The following is a 15032-nucleotide window of genomic DNA, read 5'->3' on the forward strand; positions in this document are numbered from 1 at the left end:
TTGCCATGAAATGTGATATTCCAGGTCCCCAAAGGATGAATCCAATGATTTTGGTGATCCCCTGACTTTTCCTATAGAGCTGCTGGCAGTTTAAACTTGTCACTGATTATCTTAAATTTGCTACATTCATGGTCTCTAGACAAAGTATTCAGCTGTATATGCAGATGGTGGTCCTACGATGCTCTTTTATTTTGACATTTGGCCGGATGTTGTGGATGACGTCATTGTGCGCACATGTTCACCCTCCTGCCACACACGTGAACTCGGAGAAGAAGAAGTCTTCGGTGAAGCCATGTCCAAAGCTAGTACGTATTGTTACATCTTTGACTGAACGTGTTCACTTTCTAAGTAACTGTGGGTGGTTTTGAATGGACTCTTTCGTTTCTTACAGAACAAAAACGAGCCAAACGTCTCGGCTTCTTCGGAAAATTTAGCGTAAGTGCGACCTCGGCTAATGTTTCCTGTGGCTAACTTTTAGTGGAGCTGGAGCTAACGTTACGAGTCTAAACCTGCTGTGTGGTCCAGTCTTTACTTTCAAGAAAATATAATATGCTAATGACAACACAACTCCACTAAATCATGTTATAAATAGTTGCTTATCTATCTGGCACATTGCTCAGACTGCCAACTACCTGCGAGGAGAGGTAAGAGACTACCCCAGCTCCCTTTATCACCATATTCAGGGGTACATTTAGCATTCAGACGCTTCAGTGTCACTCAACATGTCTTATTCAAATAGGAACAAGTTCCTGTTTCAGTGTCAAGTGCACAATAATGCCTCTAACAAGCTGGAATTAACAGGCGTGTTTCTTTAGCAAAGATCTTCTAAAAACTTCACAATACAAATTTTAGTTTATTGTAGTGTAAGGTTAATACAGTTGGAACTAGATCAGTTAATAACAGCTGAACATACTATGAACAGACAAATCAGTTGAAACCTATAAATAATATATATATAAATATTATTTTACAATATAGGCTATTTTTTTGTTTTCCTGTTTGCAGACTCAAGATGGACGAAAGGATGATGCATCAGGGCAGACAAAGAATTCAGAGCAGTCATCTGTGCAGCATGGCAAAGACCAAAGAAAACCAGAAGAAATCCGGAAGCAAAGGGTGAACATTCAAATACTTGACTTTGATCCTATTTGAGGTTACATTGCTGATATTTTCTTGATGTAATACACTCTCTCAATTCATATATTTCCTTCTTAGCTTCAGGACCTCCAGGACAGGCAGAAAAACTCCAGAGAAAGAGATCTGATGAAGAGGAGGAATTTGCAAAGCTTTCAGAATGACATCCTACAGCGCCAAAGAGAGTTTGAACAGAAGGTAAATGTCAGCCTTTTTAGTGGAAATGGACTGCAATACAAATAACTGGATACTGTGCAAATTGCCCCTTTTTTAATGATTTGTGTTTTACTTCTTTGTGTTCACAGGAGATGGAGATGCAGAGTTTGGAGAAGAATGTTAATTTTGAAAATGAGAATTCGAGAAAGGCATATTACAGAGAATTTAAAAAGGTACGTAGTTGCTACATACATGCCACATGCTCACTTCTGATATCATATAAATAGAAATAACACTCAGCACTTTTTCTCTTAACCTTTTGTCAAAGCAATCAGAAGTGACTGAACATTGGAAAACAGTTATTATCTACACACTGCCACAGATCAGGCAATTGTCTTCCAATAAATGCATCTGCTCTCACATGGAGATTAAAAAATCTCCAGTCAAAGACATCCTGCCCGTATACAAACACATTTAGGGTGGTATATATTTCTCGCCTCCTAAATTACACTATGATAGAAGCATACAGTGGGTATGGAAAGTATTCAGACCCCTTTAAATTTTTCACTCTTTGTTTCATTGCAGCCATTTGCTAAAATCGAAAAAGTTCATTTTTTTTCGCATTAATGTACACTCAGCAACCCATCTTGACAGAAAAAAACAGAAATGTAGAATTTTTTGCAAATTTATTAAGAAAGAAAAACTGAAATATCACATGGTCATAAGTATTCAGACCCTTTGCTGTGACACTCATATTTAACTCACATGCTGTCCATTTCTTCTGATCCTCCTTGAGATGGTTCTACTCCTTCATTGGAGTCCAGCTGTTAATTAAACTGATTGGACTTGATTAGGAAAGGCACACACCTGTCTATATAAGACCTTACAGCTCACAGTGCATGTCAGAACAAATGAGAATCATGAGGTCGAAGGAACTGCCCAAGGAGCTCAGAGACAGAATTGTGGCAAGGCACAGATCTGGCCAAGGTTACAAAAGAATTTCTGCAGCACTCAAGGTTCCTAAGAGCACAGTGGCCTCCATAATCCTTAAATGGAAGAAGTATGGGATGACCAGAACTCTTCCTAGACCTGGCCGTCCAGCCAAACTGAGCAATCGTGGGAGAAGAGCCTTGGTGAGAGAGGTAAAGAAGAACCCAAAGATCACTGTGGCTGAGCTCCAGAGATGCAGTAGGGAGATGGGAGAAAGTTCCACAAAGTCAACTATCACTGCAGCCCTCCACCAGTCGGGGCTTTATGGCAGAGTGGCCCGACGGAAGCCTCTCCTCAGTGCAAGACATATGAAAGCCCGCATAGAGTTTGCCAAAAAACACATGGAGGACTCCCAAACTATGAGAAATAAGATTCTCTGGTCTGATGAGACCAAGATTGAACTTTTTGGCGTTAATTCTAAGCGGTATGTGTGGAGAAAACCAGGCACTGCTCATCACCTGCCCAATACAATCCCAACAGTGAAACATGGTGGTGGCAGCATCATGCTATGGGGGTGTTTTTCAGCTGCAGGGACAGGACGACTGGTTGCAATTGAAGGAAAGATGAATGCGGCCAAGTACAGAGATATCCTGGAAGAAAACCTCCAGAGTGCTCAGGACCTCAGACTGGGCCGAAGGTTCACCTTCCAACAAGACAATGACCCGAAGCACACAGCTAAAATAACAAAGGAGTGGCTTCGGAACAAGTCTGTGACCATTCTTGACTGGCCCAGCCAGAGCCCTGACCTAAACCCAATTGAGCATCTCTGGAGAGACCTGAAAATGGCTGTCCACCAACGTTCACCATCCAACCTGACAGAACTGGAGAGGATCTGCAAGGAAGAATGGCAGAGGATCCCCAAATCCAGTTGTGAGAAACTTGTTGCATCATTCCCAAGAAGACTCATGGCTGTACTAGCTCAAAAGGGTGCTTCTACTCAATACTGAGCAAAAGGTCTGAATACTTATGACCATGTGATATTTCAGTTTCAAAAATTTCTACATTTCTGTTTTTTTCTGTCAAGATGGGTTGCTGAGTGTACATTAATGAGAAAAAAAATGAACTTTTTCGATTTTAGCAAATGGCTGCAATGAAACAAAGGGTGAAAAATTTAAAGGGGTCTGAATACTTTCCGTACCCACTGTAAAAGAGCAGGGTGAAATGGATTTTGTTCACGAACACTGTTTTTAAAACAATATATATATTTTTTTAAGGTAGTGGATGCCTCAGATGTGATTTTGGAGGTTTTGGATGCACGTGACCCTCTTGGCTGCAGATGTCCTCAGGTGGAGCAGGCAGTCATTCAAAGTGGAACGAACAAGAAGATAGTTTTAGTGCTTAATAAAATTGGTAAGTAAACTAAATTCATTTAGAACGTATATCTTTTATGGATGTCTATATTTCCATAATTTCATTGAAGGACAAATCAGTTACTGTTTTATTTATTCTGTGAATTTTTTTAATACTTTGAATATAGATTTGGTGGCAAAGGAAATTGTGGAAAAGTGGATTAAATATCTCCGTAATGAGTTTCCCACAGTGGCTTTCAAAGCCTCTACTCAGCACCAGAACAAGAACTTGGTATGCACATGCAAATGTATATTTTGATCATCTAACAATGCTAATTGAGATTTAAAAATTTAAGCTACGGAAAAATATAATTTCACATGATTTCCTGTTTTGCCATTGACAGAAACGCAGTAACGTACCAGTGACACAAGCCACCACGGAGCTTCTCAGTACCAGTGCTTGTGTTGGTGCAGATTGCTTGATGAAGCTACTCGGCAACTACTGCCGCAACCTTGACATAAAGACGGCCATCACAGTCGGTGTTGTAGGTAAGCACCACGTCCAGAAAGACCCACGTTTCTTTCTATGTATAGGGTGAGGTTGTCCAAAGTGAAATAATTTGCCCTCTCCTGTTTTGTAGGTTTTCCTAATGTTGGAAAGAGTAGTTTGATTAACAGTTTGAAACGGGCGCGAGCGTGCAATGTCGGAGCTACTCCTGGTGTCACAAAGTAAGTACAAAGTAAGCTGTTGATCCTGAAATCCTGCGTGTCCACTACTAGTCTTGCTAATGCATTTGGTGGATTTCAGGTGCCTACAACAAGTGCATTTGGACAAATACATTAAGCTTCTAGATTGCCCCGGCATTGTCATGGCGACCTCAACGACTGATGCAGCAATGATTCTTCGCAACTGTGTGAAAATCGAACAGCTTGTGGATCCTTTTCAACCGGTTGAAGCCATCCTTCGACGCTGCAACAAGGGGCAGGTATGTCATGTCGTCACAACCTTTTTCTGTGTTGCCCTATTATGTCTTTTGGCCACTGCCATTGCAGTTGTTTTTGCTGGATGTACAGATCATGGAGCACTACGGGGTCTCAGACTTTCACACAGCTCTGGAGTTCTTGGCAATGCTTGCTCGACGTCAAGGCAAACTAAAAAAGGGAGGACTGCCTGACACCGACAAAGCAGCAAAGAGTGTGCTCATGGATTGGACAGGGTGAGTTAAACATTAGATTTTGGATGTTTTGACAAATGACAATCAATCGGATCATAACACCGTTCTAATTCCCGAATGTTATGTTATTTAGGGGAAGGATCAGCTACTTCACCCACCCTCCCGAGACACACACCCTTCCCACACACGTCAGTGCTGCGATTGTCACAGAGATGGGTAAAGCTTTTGACTGGGATGAGCTGGAAAAAGGAAATCAAGAGGTTCTTGCAGGTAAAAGTAAATTCTAGTGGAATCTAGAAATTGTATCCGAGTTTTTTCAGGATAAACCACAGACCTCACTGTCAGCAGTTTTCATTCGGCTGCTTTGTTTGGTAAAAAAGTAGTTCCAAGGGCAGGTATCTCAAAACCTCAATATCACAAACCAGAAGTCTACACACCACTAGATTATGTGAGAACATTATATTATGCCTTTCGATGTAACACACCCCAAAGAAGTAGCAGTTGTTCATACCTTGGATATGCTCTTTGCTGTCTTTCAGAGTCATCTTGTCCTGATATCCAAATGGGATTTTGCATGGAAACCACTGGAATGACACAAGGTGGCCAGGGTGAACCACCTTCTGACCTGGAGATGGTGGGGGGGTCCTTGGAAGAGCCAGAGTTTAAAGATGAAACTGAATCTATGGAGGATGGCCAGGACCCAGAGGTGAATCAGCGCAGTCCTTACAGCTTAAGTGTTTACTTGATAACAGTATGTTGTACGCAAATTTGTAAAATATGTCTCCTTTAACTTAAATTTCTTTCTGGCTCAAAATAGTTTGGACCAATGACAGTGGAGATAAAATCTCAGAAGTCAAAGACTGACTTGCCTGCAAATGGTGCTACACCCAGGGCTCCAAGTTTGAAGGATATCTTGGATGTAGATCCTCTACAGCAGGGTCAGGCACTCCTGGCTGCCGGCAAGAAGAGGAAAAAGCAACAGAAAAGAGCTGGTTTGTTTAAATATTGGTCTCAGTCTAATACCATATAAGGTTTTGTCTATGGTGTGATCAAGCTATGACTTATGAAAACACTTTTTACCCTAATCTGTGAAAAAGTAAACAAACAAAATTACTCTACACCTTCATGTTAGTTTTGTTGTAAACAGGCCAACAAGGCTCAATTTCTCTGTTCTCATTGGAATAAATTTAAAGAAGAAAAAAAGCATTCAAGACCACCCAAGATTTAAGGCTCCATCAGTTGATAGTGGGAATATTATACCCCAGCATTAATGTGATTAAGCGGGCCTTAAATGTGGCCTGTGACAGAGACGTCTATTCCTGTGTAAAAGGTTCTATTGGTCTGTCGATTTTTATTTTTTCCCCTCTTGTAGCAGAGAGTTAGCATGTTATCCTGCACACGTACAGGCAATTTTCTGTAAGGAGTAATTTGTTTTCTCTATCCTTTTAACTGATGTTTAATCACACAAAATTAAACTGATAATTGTATTTTTTTTCTCTTCAGACAAAATTGCCACCAAACTCTCAGACACCTTGACAGCTGCAATGGACTTCTCATTTTCAGATGGCTGATTTTAAAATAAAATATTTAATTAATACATATACTTTCTGTCTTGTCTTATTTTGATGATAGTGGCAGTATTCTGATCGACGTAGAAAAGGTGATACAATCCAAACGCACCACTTTTGCTTCTGGGAACCTTGATCCTTTCTTAATTTCATTATAAAAAAATATATATTTTATGGTTGTTTTTTGCAAGGTAAATTATATCTGTGTTCAGAGTTCCTTAAAATCACTGGAAAATGTCAACAAAGTGTTTTTTCCTGCATGGGTCGATACTTGCATCATAACTTGATACAGACTTAAAATACCATTTTGTTCATCCCAGATTACACTGGGTTGAATCTAACTTCTTCAGTTGTATCTTATTTAACTCTAAAGCTTCATAGTACCTGCACTAAATAAGCCGTTTTGAAAATGTGCAACCTCACACCAGTCAACAGGTTCCGGGTAAAACGCGACGGATGACCTCAGCGCGTCGGCCGAGATAAACAACACTGTCAGAGCCGTGGCTAGCGACTGTATTCAGCTCGTATTCAACGACCTTAACTATGGCAAAGAAACCGGATGACCTCGGAGATGTATGGCTGTGATTACCTAAAAAAAAACAACAATCTATTGCCACAGTACGTTCTTATCTTTCCTCTCAAATGCTACTTAGCATTAGGTCCGCTGGTGGGGCAACTAACGGGGGCTAGGTAACGTTAGCTAGTTCAGCTAACCTGCAACTTCCTGTGTTTACTTTGCCGTGGCTGTGTCTTAAATTGCTCCTGATACACAGCTGCTTTCAACAAATAAGCTATCGTTAACTTCCTTCAACTTGGCGACTGGTGACGTGAGGTAACTTAAGCTCACGTACAGCATGTATTTACTAATGTAACGACATGCTAGCGCTAGCGTTAGCGTCAGTGGACGTGGACGTGGACGTGGGCCCCTGAGCAGCAGCGAGCTGTCAGCTGAGCTCTGCTTCACGAGTAGAGGCACCAAAAAGAGAGATACGAAGACCGCTGAAAGTAAAACAGTGAACGTCAGATAGTTAGCCTATTACTTGTCCAACCGGCTCACACATCTACCCCTAAATGCACATGGCACGGGGTCGTTCAGCCTTGTTATGGTATCGTGTTCGTGTGTGAGACACCGGGCATAACGGCGCTGCCCGTTTAGTTTGACACAGCTTCCCGCAGGAGGAACCGATCCCGACACCCGGTTAACGCGATGCACTCTGCAGCGTTGCACAACTTGTCACGACGAGTTTTGAATTGTGCGCCTTAATTTGGTGTTGAGTCTCAGTGAGTGTCTTAATTAATCTGACACTGGAGGGTTTATACGAAAAGTCGCAGTGTGCAAAGTCGAAATTCCGGGAGGTGTAAAGGCTGGTATTGAGTGTAAAGTAAGGTAACCTATCCAGCTTTTGGTTAAAGCCTGGGGATGTCTTCATGAGCCAACACCATCTCAGATCAAGGTAAAGAAAGAGACAAAACTATACCAGATATAGCGTTAGCTGAAGAGGGTTGACCCTATGTGGAGCATATATATGATCATGCAGTGGTGCAAGCTGAGGGCATTAAATGAATACATACTGAGAAAAAACAAGGCTGGTGTTGGCCCAAATGTGATCAATTTTATTGACAAAAATACTAGGGTTGTTTCACAATCGGCATCTGATGAGGCATCATCAGTAGGTGGAGAGGGCTTTACAAGCTGTGTTGAGCAAGATTCCTAGATTGCGCAGGTTGCCAAAGAATAGTGAATAACGGTCTGGTTAAAATATCGCCCACATTATATCATAGCTTGAACTGCCTCTGTACAAGTTATTCTCTTAAATTATTTTTAAATAAAAAAACTACATTTCCATTGGTAATTATGTTAAAGGTACCAATGACGGAAGTAACATCTGGATAGCCAAAGCATCATCACCAGAGTACTATAGTGGATGATTTAAGGATTGAGCTGTTTAAAAGCAAAATGCCAGTACACAATTTGAAATACTACTGACGTTACCCACCGATAACACTCCTTGGTTCTGTGTTTGTTTTTCAGCTCCATCCCTAGATCTTGATTGCTCTCTTCAGCCATGTCGTCACGTGTGTTGCTGCGGCAGCAGCTGATGCGAGAACAAGCCCAGGAGCAGGAGAGACGTGAGGCCCAGCAGCAAGCCTCTGCCTCTCAGCTCCGGGCCTCTGACTCCACTCCAGCCATCTCTGTCACACTGCCCCCGAATGCTGCCCGCCCCCCTCCAGCACAGGTGCCTGTGGAGGTGCTGAAAGTAAGTGCGCCCTGTTTGTATGTTTGTCACTTGTGTTCTTGATTTAATGAAGTCTGATTATCTCAGAACCTAAACAGCTCTTTAAATGAACAGGTGCAGACCCACTTGGAGAACCCCACCAAGTACCACATCCAGCAGGCACAGAGGCAACAGGTGAAGCAGTACCTCTCCACAACTCTGGGCAACAACGCGGTTTCTCAGACCATGGGTCTGTCGCCTGTGCCGCAGTCCAGTTCTGCCCCTGAAGTTGCTCACACTGCCAGCAGTGTCCCTAACAGTCCGATGGCTTTGCTAAACATCGGATCCAACAAGGAGGAAGTATGGGAAATTCCCACTTTTGATACCAGTTGTGTAACTTCTTGTGCATGGTTTTGGTTTGCTGGTACAGCAGATTGCAAAACCGTGTCAAACGTTGTCTTTCTTCAAATTTACAGCTCAATTTTGGAGAAGTTGAATGTCTAACCCTTTGCTCACTTCTAGCGTAATTACTTTTTGTTTGCTCTGGAATGATGTGTCTGAAGGTCCCACTGCACTGATGCATGCCTTTAATCATCGTACCTGTGTTGGCCTGTTGTCACAATAACATGTGAAATACTGCACTTACAGTTTAACCATGCCAGCATTTCTCTTGCACACTGCAGTCTCTGTGAAATCTGGCCTCTGTAGTTATATTACCTGAAATGTTTAGTGTTAGCTTTTACAGAGTATACTTATACTAGACTGTTTAAGATTACAAAGCACACTATTTATATACATGTTGTTTACTCTGAAACATTAAACCCTAAAGACTTATTGATTTAGTACCAATGGTGTTTTCTCTCATCGGCTTTATCTAGATTGATGATGTGATCGACGACATCATTAGTCTTGAATCCAGTTTTAATGACGACATCATTACGTTGATCGACTCAGGGCTTCAGTTGCCTAGCACGGTATGTAGAACAATGTATTTATTTTACCGTGAATACTTCCTTTTTTCCTCTAGAGTTTACATGTTCTTCATTTGATGTACAGTGATAGGAAAACACTGTGGATTTCAAGTCAAATCAATTTGCTTTTTATACCCAAAGTGTTTTTTCTTTGAATGGACGGTCTCTTTTATGTGTGGAATTCTGAAGTCGTAGGAGTAAATATATACTTTTGGCACTCAGTTACTATTCGTCACAAAAGTGCTGCCTGGGCGGGGTAAAGGTATCAGAGGACACAAGACGAGGAGAAGCGAGTGGATTGTACTCCTCTAAAAAGTTCTTCGTAGCTGCCAGGTTAACCAGTAATTTGTCAGATAGGAAGAGCTTTATCTAAATTTTGCCGCAAAACAAAAAAATGAGGATTATGGTGATGCTTTTGGAAGACAAGAAAAAGAAGCACAGTGAGGTAAATGCTTTTTGTGATTTTTGAAATAGCGCCTGGTATTGTTGTCCGGGTTTAATGTGTAATATTAAATGTTGTGATTTTGTGCTTTTTATCCTAAAACAGCATCTGTTGATTAGAATTTGGTTTAAAAAGGAAGTGTAATACCTGCCTTTTATGTGGCACTTTAGCTTTGTGCAAGATGTAGTTGCGTTTATCTTTAAACGGGGATGGGGAAGACTTTCTTTTTTCAAATTTGCTTCTAGCTTTATGGTAATCATAGTCTATAACATATATTTTAACATGCTCCATATCCTGTAGCTCCCAGGAAATCTGTTGGATGTGTACCATAGCCCTGGAATGGCAACAACTACTCTCACTGTCAGCAACTCCTGCCCAGCTGATCTTCCACAAATAAAAAGGGAAATTACTGGTACAGTATCTAACTGTTATAAACATGCGTCTTTCATTGTTTTTTAGTGTAAGGAGAACTTTTTTCAAACATTTAAAATATTGAATTGTGTGGAACACTATGCATTTGTCTTTCAGATGTAGATGTCAAAGCAATAATGAAAGAAAGGCAGAAGAAGGACAATCATAACCTCAGTGAGTTAAGGTTTATTTCAGCCATTTTGAGAATATTGTTGAATGTAAATGCAGTTAACATTAGAAATACAGTTCGAGCTAATGTGCCCTGCACATTCAAAATCACAATACCCCACTCCTACGGTAATATGATATTTTTCCATGCCCATGTATTTCTAACAAAGCTTGCTTAGTGATAACTTATTGTTGAAGTTAAACTAACGTGTGTTGCTTTCCCATTCCTCATTGCAGTTGAGAGGAGGCGGAGATTCAACATCAACGACCGCATAAAGGAGCTTGGTACTCTGATACCGAAGACGAATGACCCGTAAGCGCAGTCAGATTTTTCAGGATATTAATTTTCCTTTCATGAATCACTTGATGAATACCAAAATGATTAGTCCCCGCAACTGTTGTGTATTAAAAATCTGTCTGTTGTGTTTCCTTTTCTTCACTGTCTGTAAAATACATGTATACTGATATCACAATGATGTCAGTGAGATGCGCTGGAATAAAGGCACCATACTGAAAGCCTCCGTGGACTACATCAGGAAGTTGCAGAAAGAACAGCAGAGAGCCAAGGATATCGATATGCGTCAGAAAAAGCTGGAGCTTGCAAACCACAGTCTAATGTTACGCATCCAGGTCAGTATTTGTTGGTCCTCTGTGTTCCATGGCGGCAGAACTTAGACATGAAATGCAACAGCTGTCTTATAGTTTTATTTTATTTTATCTTATCTTATCTTTTATTTATTATCTTAATCTGTTTACTCTGTACCTGAGCTGCTGCAACACCCGAATTTCCCCCATGGGGATCAATAAAGGAATATCTATCTATCACTTTACTGGTTCTGGTAGTTAAAGGCAGAATGGGTAGGATTGTTCGGCTTTGGTTTGTAAACACAATATTTAAAGTTTGGCCCCTCCTCCTAGCTTGATGACACCAGAAGTGCACGCCCCTTGACAACGGTTAGAGAAAGGGTGCTCTATTGCTATATTTGCATTATTTCTGCACTATGTCTGCTATTAGTTAAAAACTTCTATTGCCACTTTAAGGTATTGTTTATTGTAGGGAAATAACTTTTCACATACTAAACGCATAAAGGACTCCTATATGTTGTTACATATTAACATTTGCAGTCTTCCAGAACATGGCATCTGAATGTCAAATTTGCTGCTGCCTTTTTTCAGGAGCTGGAAATACAGGCGCAGCTCCACGGCCTGAGTCCTGATCCATCTCTGCTCCAACAGCAGCAGGTCCAACACAGCGGTCCGTCTCTGCCTCCCAGTGCAGACGGTGTCTCCTCCCAAAACCTCCTCAGTATGGGCGGGGCAGGCATCGGACATCCTCTGCCAGCCTCCTTCTTGTCCCCACCCTCCTCGGACTCCCCTGCAGGAGTCACCATCAGCAGCCCCCTGGACCTGGGCAGCCTGAGCTTCGCCGAGCTAGACGATGCCTCGGCCTCGGCACTCTACCCTGACGTGGGCTTGGGAGACTTTCTCATGGACGAGGGGTGCACCCTTTCTCCAGAGAGGATGGCTGAGCCGCTCTTTTCCCCCTTGTCGCCAGGTGCCTCTAAAAGCAGCAGTCGCAGGAGCAGCCTTGAAATGGACGAGGACTTGTGATGAGCGCCGTGTGGCGGTCAGAAACTGACTGGAGGGACAAAAATGTCAGGAAGTGCAGTCTATCCTTATATAACGTCAGTCTATTAATAGGACTGTAAATTTGAACTTATAAAAAGCAAAAATAGCTTACATTAAGATCAAAACTAACATGTTCTTCTTGATTATTTTTTTAATTCCTTTGCCGTACAGGCCTAATTATTATTGTTCCTGTTTGGAGCTGGTCAGATGATTATGTCTGGGTTTATAAATGCAATCTTATTAAAATGAAATATTGTATCATAGGGGCATGGACTTAGCATTAAGAGATTTTTCCATTCTTATTTAGTTTTAAAAAAATTCTTCAGAGATTTAAGAGGGATATATGTTTTGCTTGAATTTATTATGTGCTCATTTATAGGGAAGAAAGCTGTGAGGTTTGTTTTTTCACAACAACACTGGCATAAAAAAATGATTAAGAGATGCCAACATACAGTATATTTTGTTTTGGTTTTCTTATTTTCTTTTTCAACTGACTGGAATCAGGGTTTGTTAAGAGCGGTCGCATGCTCATCCATGTTGGGTTGTTTCACCAGCAGCTACAGAAGGGATCTTTCTAAAGTGAATTGGCACATTGTGAGATATTTACTGCATATTGTATATAAGAATATTTTATTTTGAGCAATTTAATTGCACCTTATTTTATGGCAGTCTATGCATTTTATGATAGCTTTTGTCTGTTTTTATTACTATCGCGCACAGTGGACAGCCGATGCCCAGGTTGCATGTATTTGTAATACATTTTAAAAGCAATGGAACGTTCACTTGCTGCTGCAGCTAGTTGGCCAAAGCAGGACTTCTTCCAGAGTAGCTACAAATTGCAAATCAGCGTTTTATTTTTGAATATATTCACTAAGTCAATGGAAATGCAAGACAGTATGTGAGATGCAGAACAATTTTACAACAGTACTGTAGTTCATTACATTAGTTATTTTGATACCTGAATAATAGTTTAATAAGTAGTTTCTCCTGGCTAATATCTGTGTCGTCAGTGATTGTCTCTAATCCTTGGCGGCCCGTCACTGAGTGATTTTACTGACAAGCATGTTCTACCAAGATTGTGGCTTCTTTTTGGGGTTTTGACGATCAAAGCTGATATATCTAATAATGCGTTATTGCTCATTGTAGTATGAACTCAGAGGGCTTTGGCCTTCTTTTAAACCAACCACTAGCCTCACGTCTGTAATGATAAGGTTTAACTGTTTGATGTGTGAAACCTGCAATGCAATTATTATTCAATAAAATAGCCACAAAGTTTTAGAAAGGCATTTAATTTTGTTCAGATGCTTAACATGACTTTTTGTACAGTAAATGAATGTCTGTTTGAGAAAGTACCTGCATAAGTGAAGTTGTTTTTGTTTTTTTTGTAAGACTGGCGCACTGACTTTTTTTTTTTTCCCTCCATAACAACCTCCAAGTTATCGATATACATACATTTTCTAACTATTCAGCAGCCAAAAAACATCTTTGCTTTTTGGTGGGGATGGTGGAGAGAGTGATTTTTAAGGTGTCCTGTCCTGGTCATTCAGAACTTCTGAACAGTTTGTGAGCTAAAAGCAGCTCTTCACCATAGCTCAGTGCTACTAATTGCGCTGTTTCGTAGTCCCATCAGACTAAGTACATATATAGCCGGCTTTTTCCACTCATAGTTAATCGCTCTCCACGATATTAACCATGTCTTACCCTGACATATATTTGAGTGCTAACATTGACTGTTAACCGTAAACAGGTAGCATTTGTGTCTTGTCCCAAGTTGGCTTTCGGGAGATTTTAACAAATAAATGATTCCCATTGGTTCGATGTCTGGATGTGGTTATTCGCTGGCGGCCAGCATCAGTGGTAAAGCATTTGAGAGATCTCCATGGCGAGGTCCAGGCACTCAGTAGTCTGTAGGCAGATGTCACAGACGGGACAGTCGCACAGGAAGCGGTGAACGCCCAGACAGTGGCAGAGGTCACAGTGGTGGGTGGCGTCCTGGAGGGGCTGCAGGGTGCTGGGCTCGCAGCCGCACAGGAACGAGCACAGCGACCAAATGCACTTGTTACACCCTCTCATCATGGCCAGTAAACAGTCCAGAGGGTGACAGAAAAGGCAGGCCAAAAGGATTGCGGCACAAAGGTCTAAGGGGGGGGGGAGAAAGAGAAGAGGGAAGTTGAGGCTTCAATTTTAGGGGAAAAAAGCACGTAAGAAAGTGGACATCAAGAATACACAACAGTTTGTGTCCTTACCGTCATCATCTGGCTCAGTGTGGACAGAAGTGACTTTGAGGCTTTCTTGACTCTTGCTGATTGATATGAATGACCGACTCATATCATAGACTGTGCCGGCCTCCATAGAGGACGGCAGCAGGGCGCATAGGGGCCTCGGCTGGTCTTGCTCCACAGAGCATGGGGTAAGGATGGAAACTCTGGTCACTCCACCTTTTGGGTTTTTATGCGAGTTGGTTTCTGCACCAGACGTATAAAATGAACAAACAATAAATCCTCATGAAAACCAGATTTTAGAGAAAAATAGATGTTGGAGTTCAAGGATTAAAGTATACCTATAACTTTTGGGAATACATTCACAGAGGTGTCAGTTGGAGATAATTCAGTGTTCTCAGTAGAGATCTCCTCTGAAAACATAGTGACTTCAGTCAGAGATCCTGTAAGAAAAGAAACTTCAATCTTTGTAAAAGAAAACTGCAATTCATTGCTTAGTTAATGACAATAAATCCGGTTCTGTGTAAACTCACCTGTTGGATCTGGGCTGGAGTTTTCAGGTATCCCGGGCACCTTTGAAGCATCGGTCAGTGAGTCATTGGACTTTGGTTTGCCGTCACTTCCATCATTCATCTTTTCATTCATGTCTGCAGAATCCAGTTTG

At 41.4% G+C, this 15032-nt stretch overlaps 2 protein-coding genes across 6 annotated transcripts; both read left to right on the forward strand.

Moving 5' to 3' along the window:
* Positions 1-202: 202 nt before the first annotated feature.
* Positions 203-6343, forward strand: gnl3l (guanine nucleotide binding protein-like 3 (nucleolar)-like). Its single transcript, XM_054617858.1, has 15 exons — positions 203-305; positions 392-435; positions 1006-1116; positions 1216-1332; positions 1440-1523; positions 3495-3630; positions 3758-3861; positions 3974-4118; positions 4211-4298; positions 4378-4555; positions 4644-4786; positions 4878-5014; positions 5284-5450; positions 5562-5736; positions 6248-6343. Exons 1-15 carry the CDS (start codon positions 293-295, stop codon positions 6313-6315), a joined length of 1710 nt encoding a protein of 569 aa, XP_054473833.1. The 5' UTR covers positions 203-292; the 3' UTR covers positions 6316-6343.
* A 404-nt stretch (positions 6344-6747) lies between these two features.
* On the forward strand, positions 6748-13956 carry tfe3b (transcription factor binding to IGHM enhancer 3b). 5 transcript variants are annotated; one of them, XM_054616761.1, is made up of 9 exons: positions 6748-6930; positions 8345-8570; positions 8664-8888; positions 9407-9502; positions 10242-10353; positions 10470-10526; positions 10758-10833; positions 10985-11150; positions 11697-13956. In XM_054616761.1, exons 2-9 carry the CDS (start codon positions 8379-8381, stop codon positions 12129-12131), a joined length of 1359 nt encoding a protein of 452 aa, XP_054472736.1. In that variant the 5' UTR covers positions 6748-6930; positions 8345-8378; the 3' UTR covers positions 12132-13956. The 5 variants fall into 5 exon arrangements, with proteins under 5 accessions (XP_054472736.1, XP_054472740.1, XP_054472738.1 ...); XM_054616765.1 differs by having other exon boundaries at positions 11003-11150; XM_054616763.1 differs by having other exon boundaries at positions 6748-6885.
* The last annotated feature ends 1076 nt before the right edge of the window (positions 13957-15032 follow it).

This window comes from Anoplopoma fimbria, chromosome 17 (genome assembly GCF_027596085.1).
Source record: "Anoplopoma fimbria isolate UVic2021 breed Golden Eagle Sablefish chromosome 17, Afim_UVic_2022, whole genome shotgun sequence".
In the NCBI taxonomy this organism is placed as follows: domain Eukaryota; kingdom Metazoa; phylum Chordata; class Actinopteri; order Perciformes; family Anoplopomatidae; genus Anoplopoma; species Anoplopoma fimbria.

Bases quoted from the DNA above. Each gene is read 5' to 3' on its own strand.
- gnl3l (XM_054617858.1), top strand. The intron at 1,117-1,215 runs GTGAACATTCAA...TTTCCTTCTTAG, and splicing joins AAGAAATCCGGAAGCAAAGG to CTTCAGGACCTCCAGGACAG. The intron at 5,015-5,283 runs GTAAAAGTAAAT...GCTGTCTTTCAG, and splicing joins AAATCAAGAGGTTCTTGCAG to AGTCATCTTGTCCTGATATC.
- tfe3b (XM_054616761.1), top strand. From the start codon at position 8,379: ATGTCGTCACGTGTGTTGCTGCGGCAGCAGCTGATGCGAGAACAAGCC. The intron at 8,889-9,406 runs GTATGGGAAATT...GGCTTTATCTAG, and splicing joins TCGGATCCAACAAGGAGGAA to ATTGATGATGTGATCGACGA. The intron at 10,354-10,469 runs GTACAGTATCTA...TTTGTCTTTCAG, and splicing joins AATAAAAAGGGAAATTACTG to ATGTAGATGTCAAAGCAATA.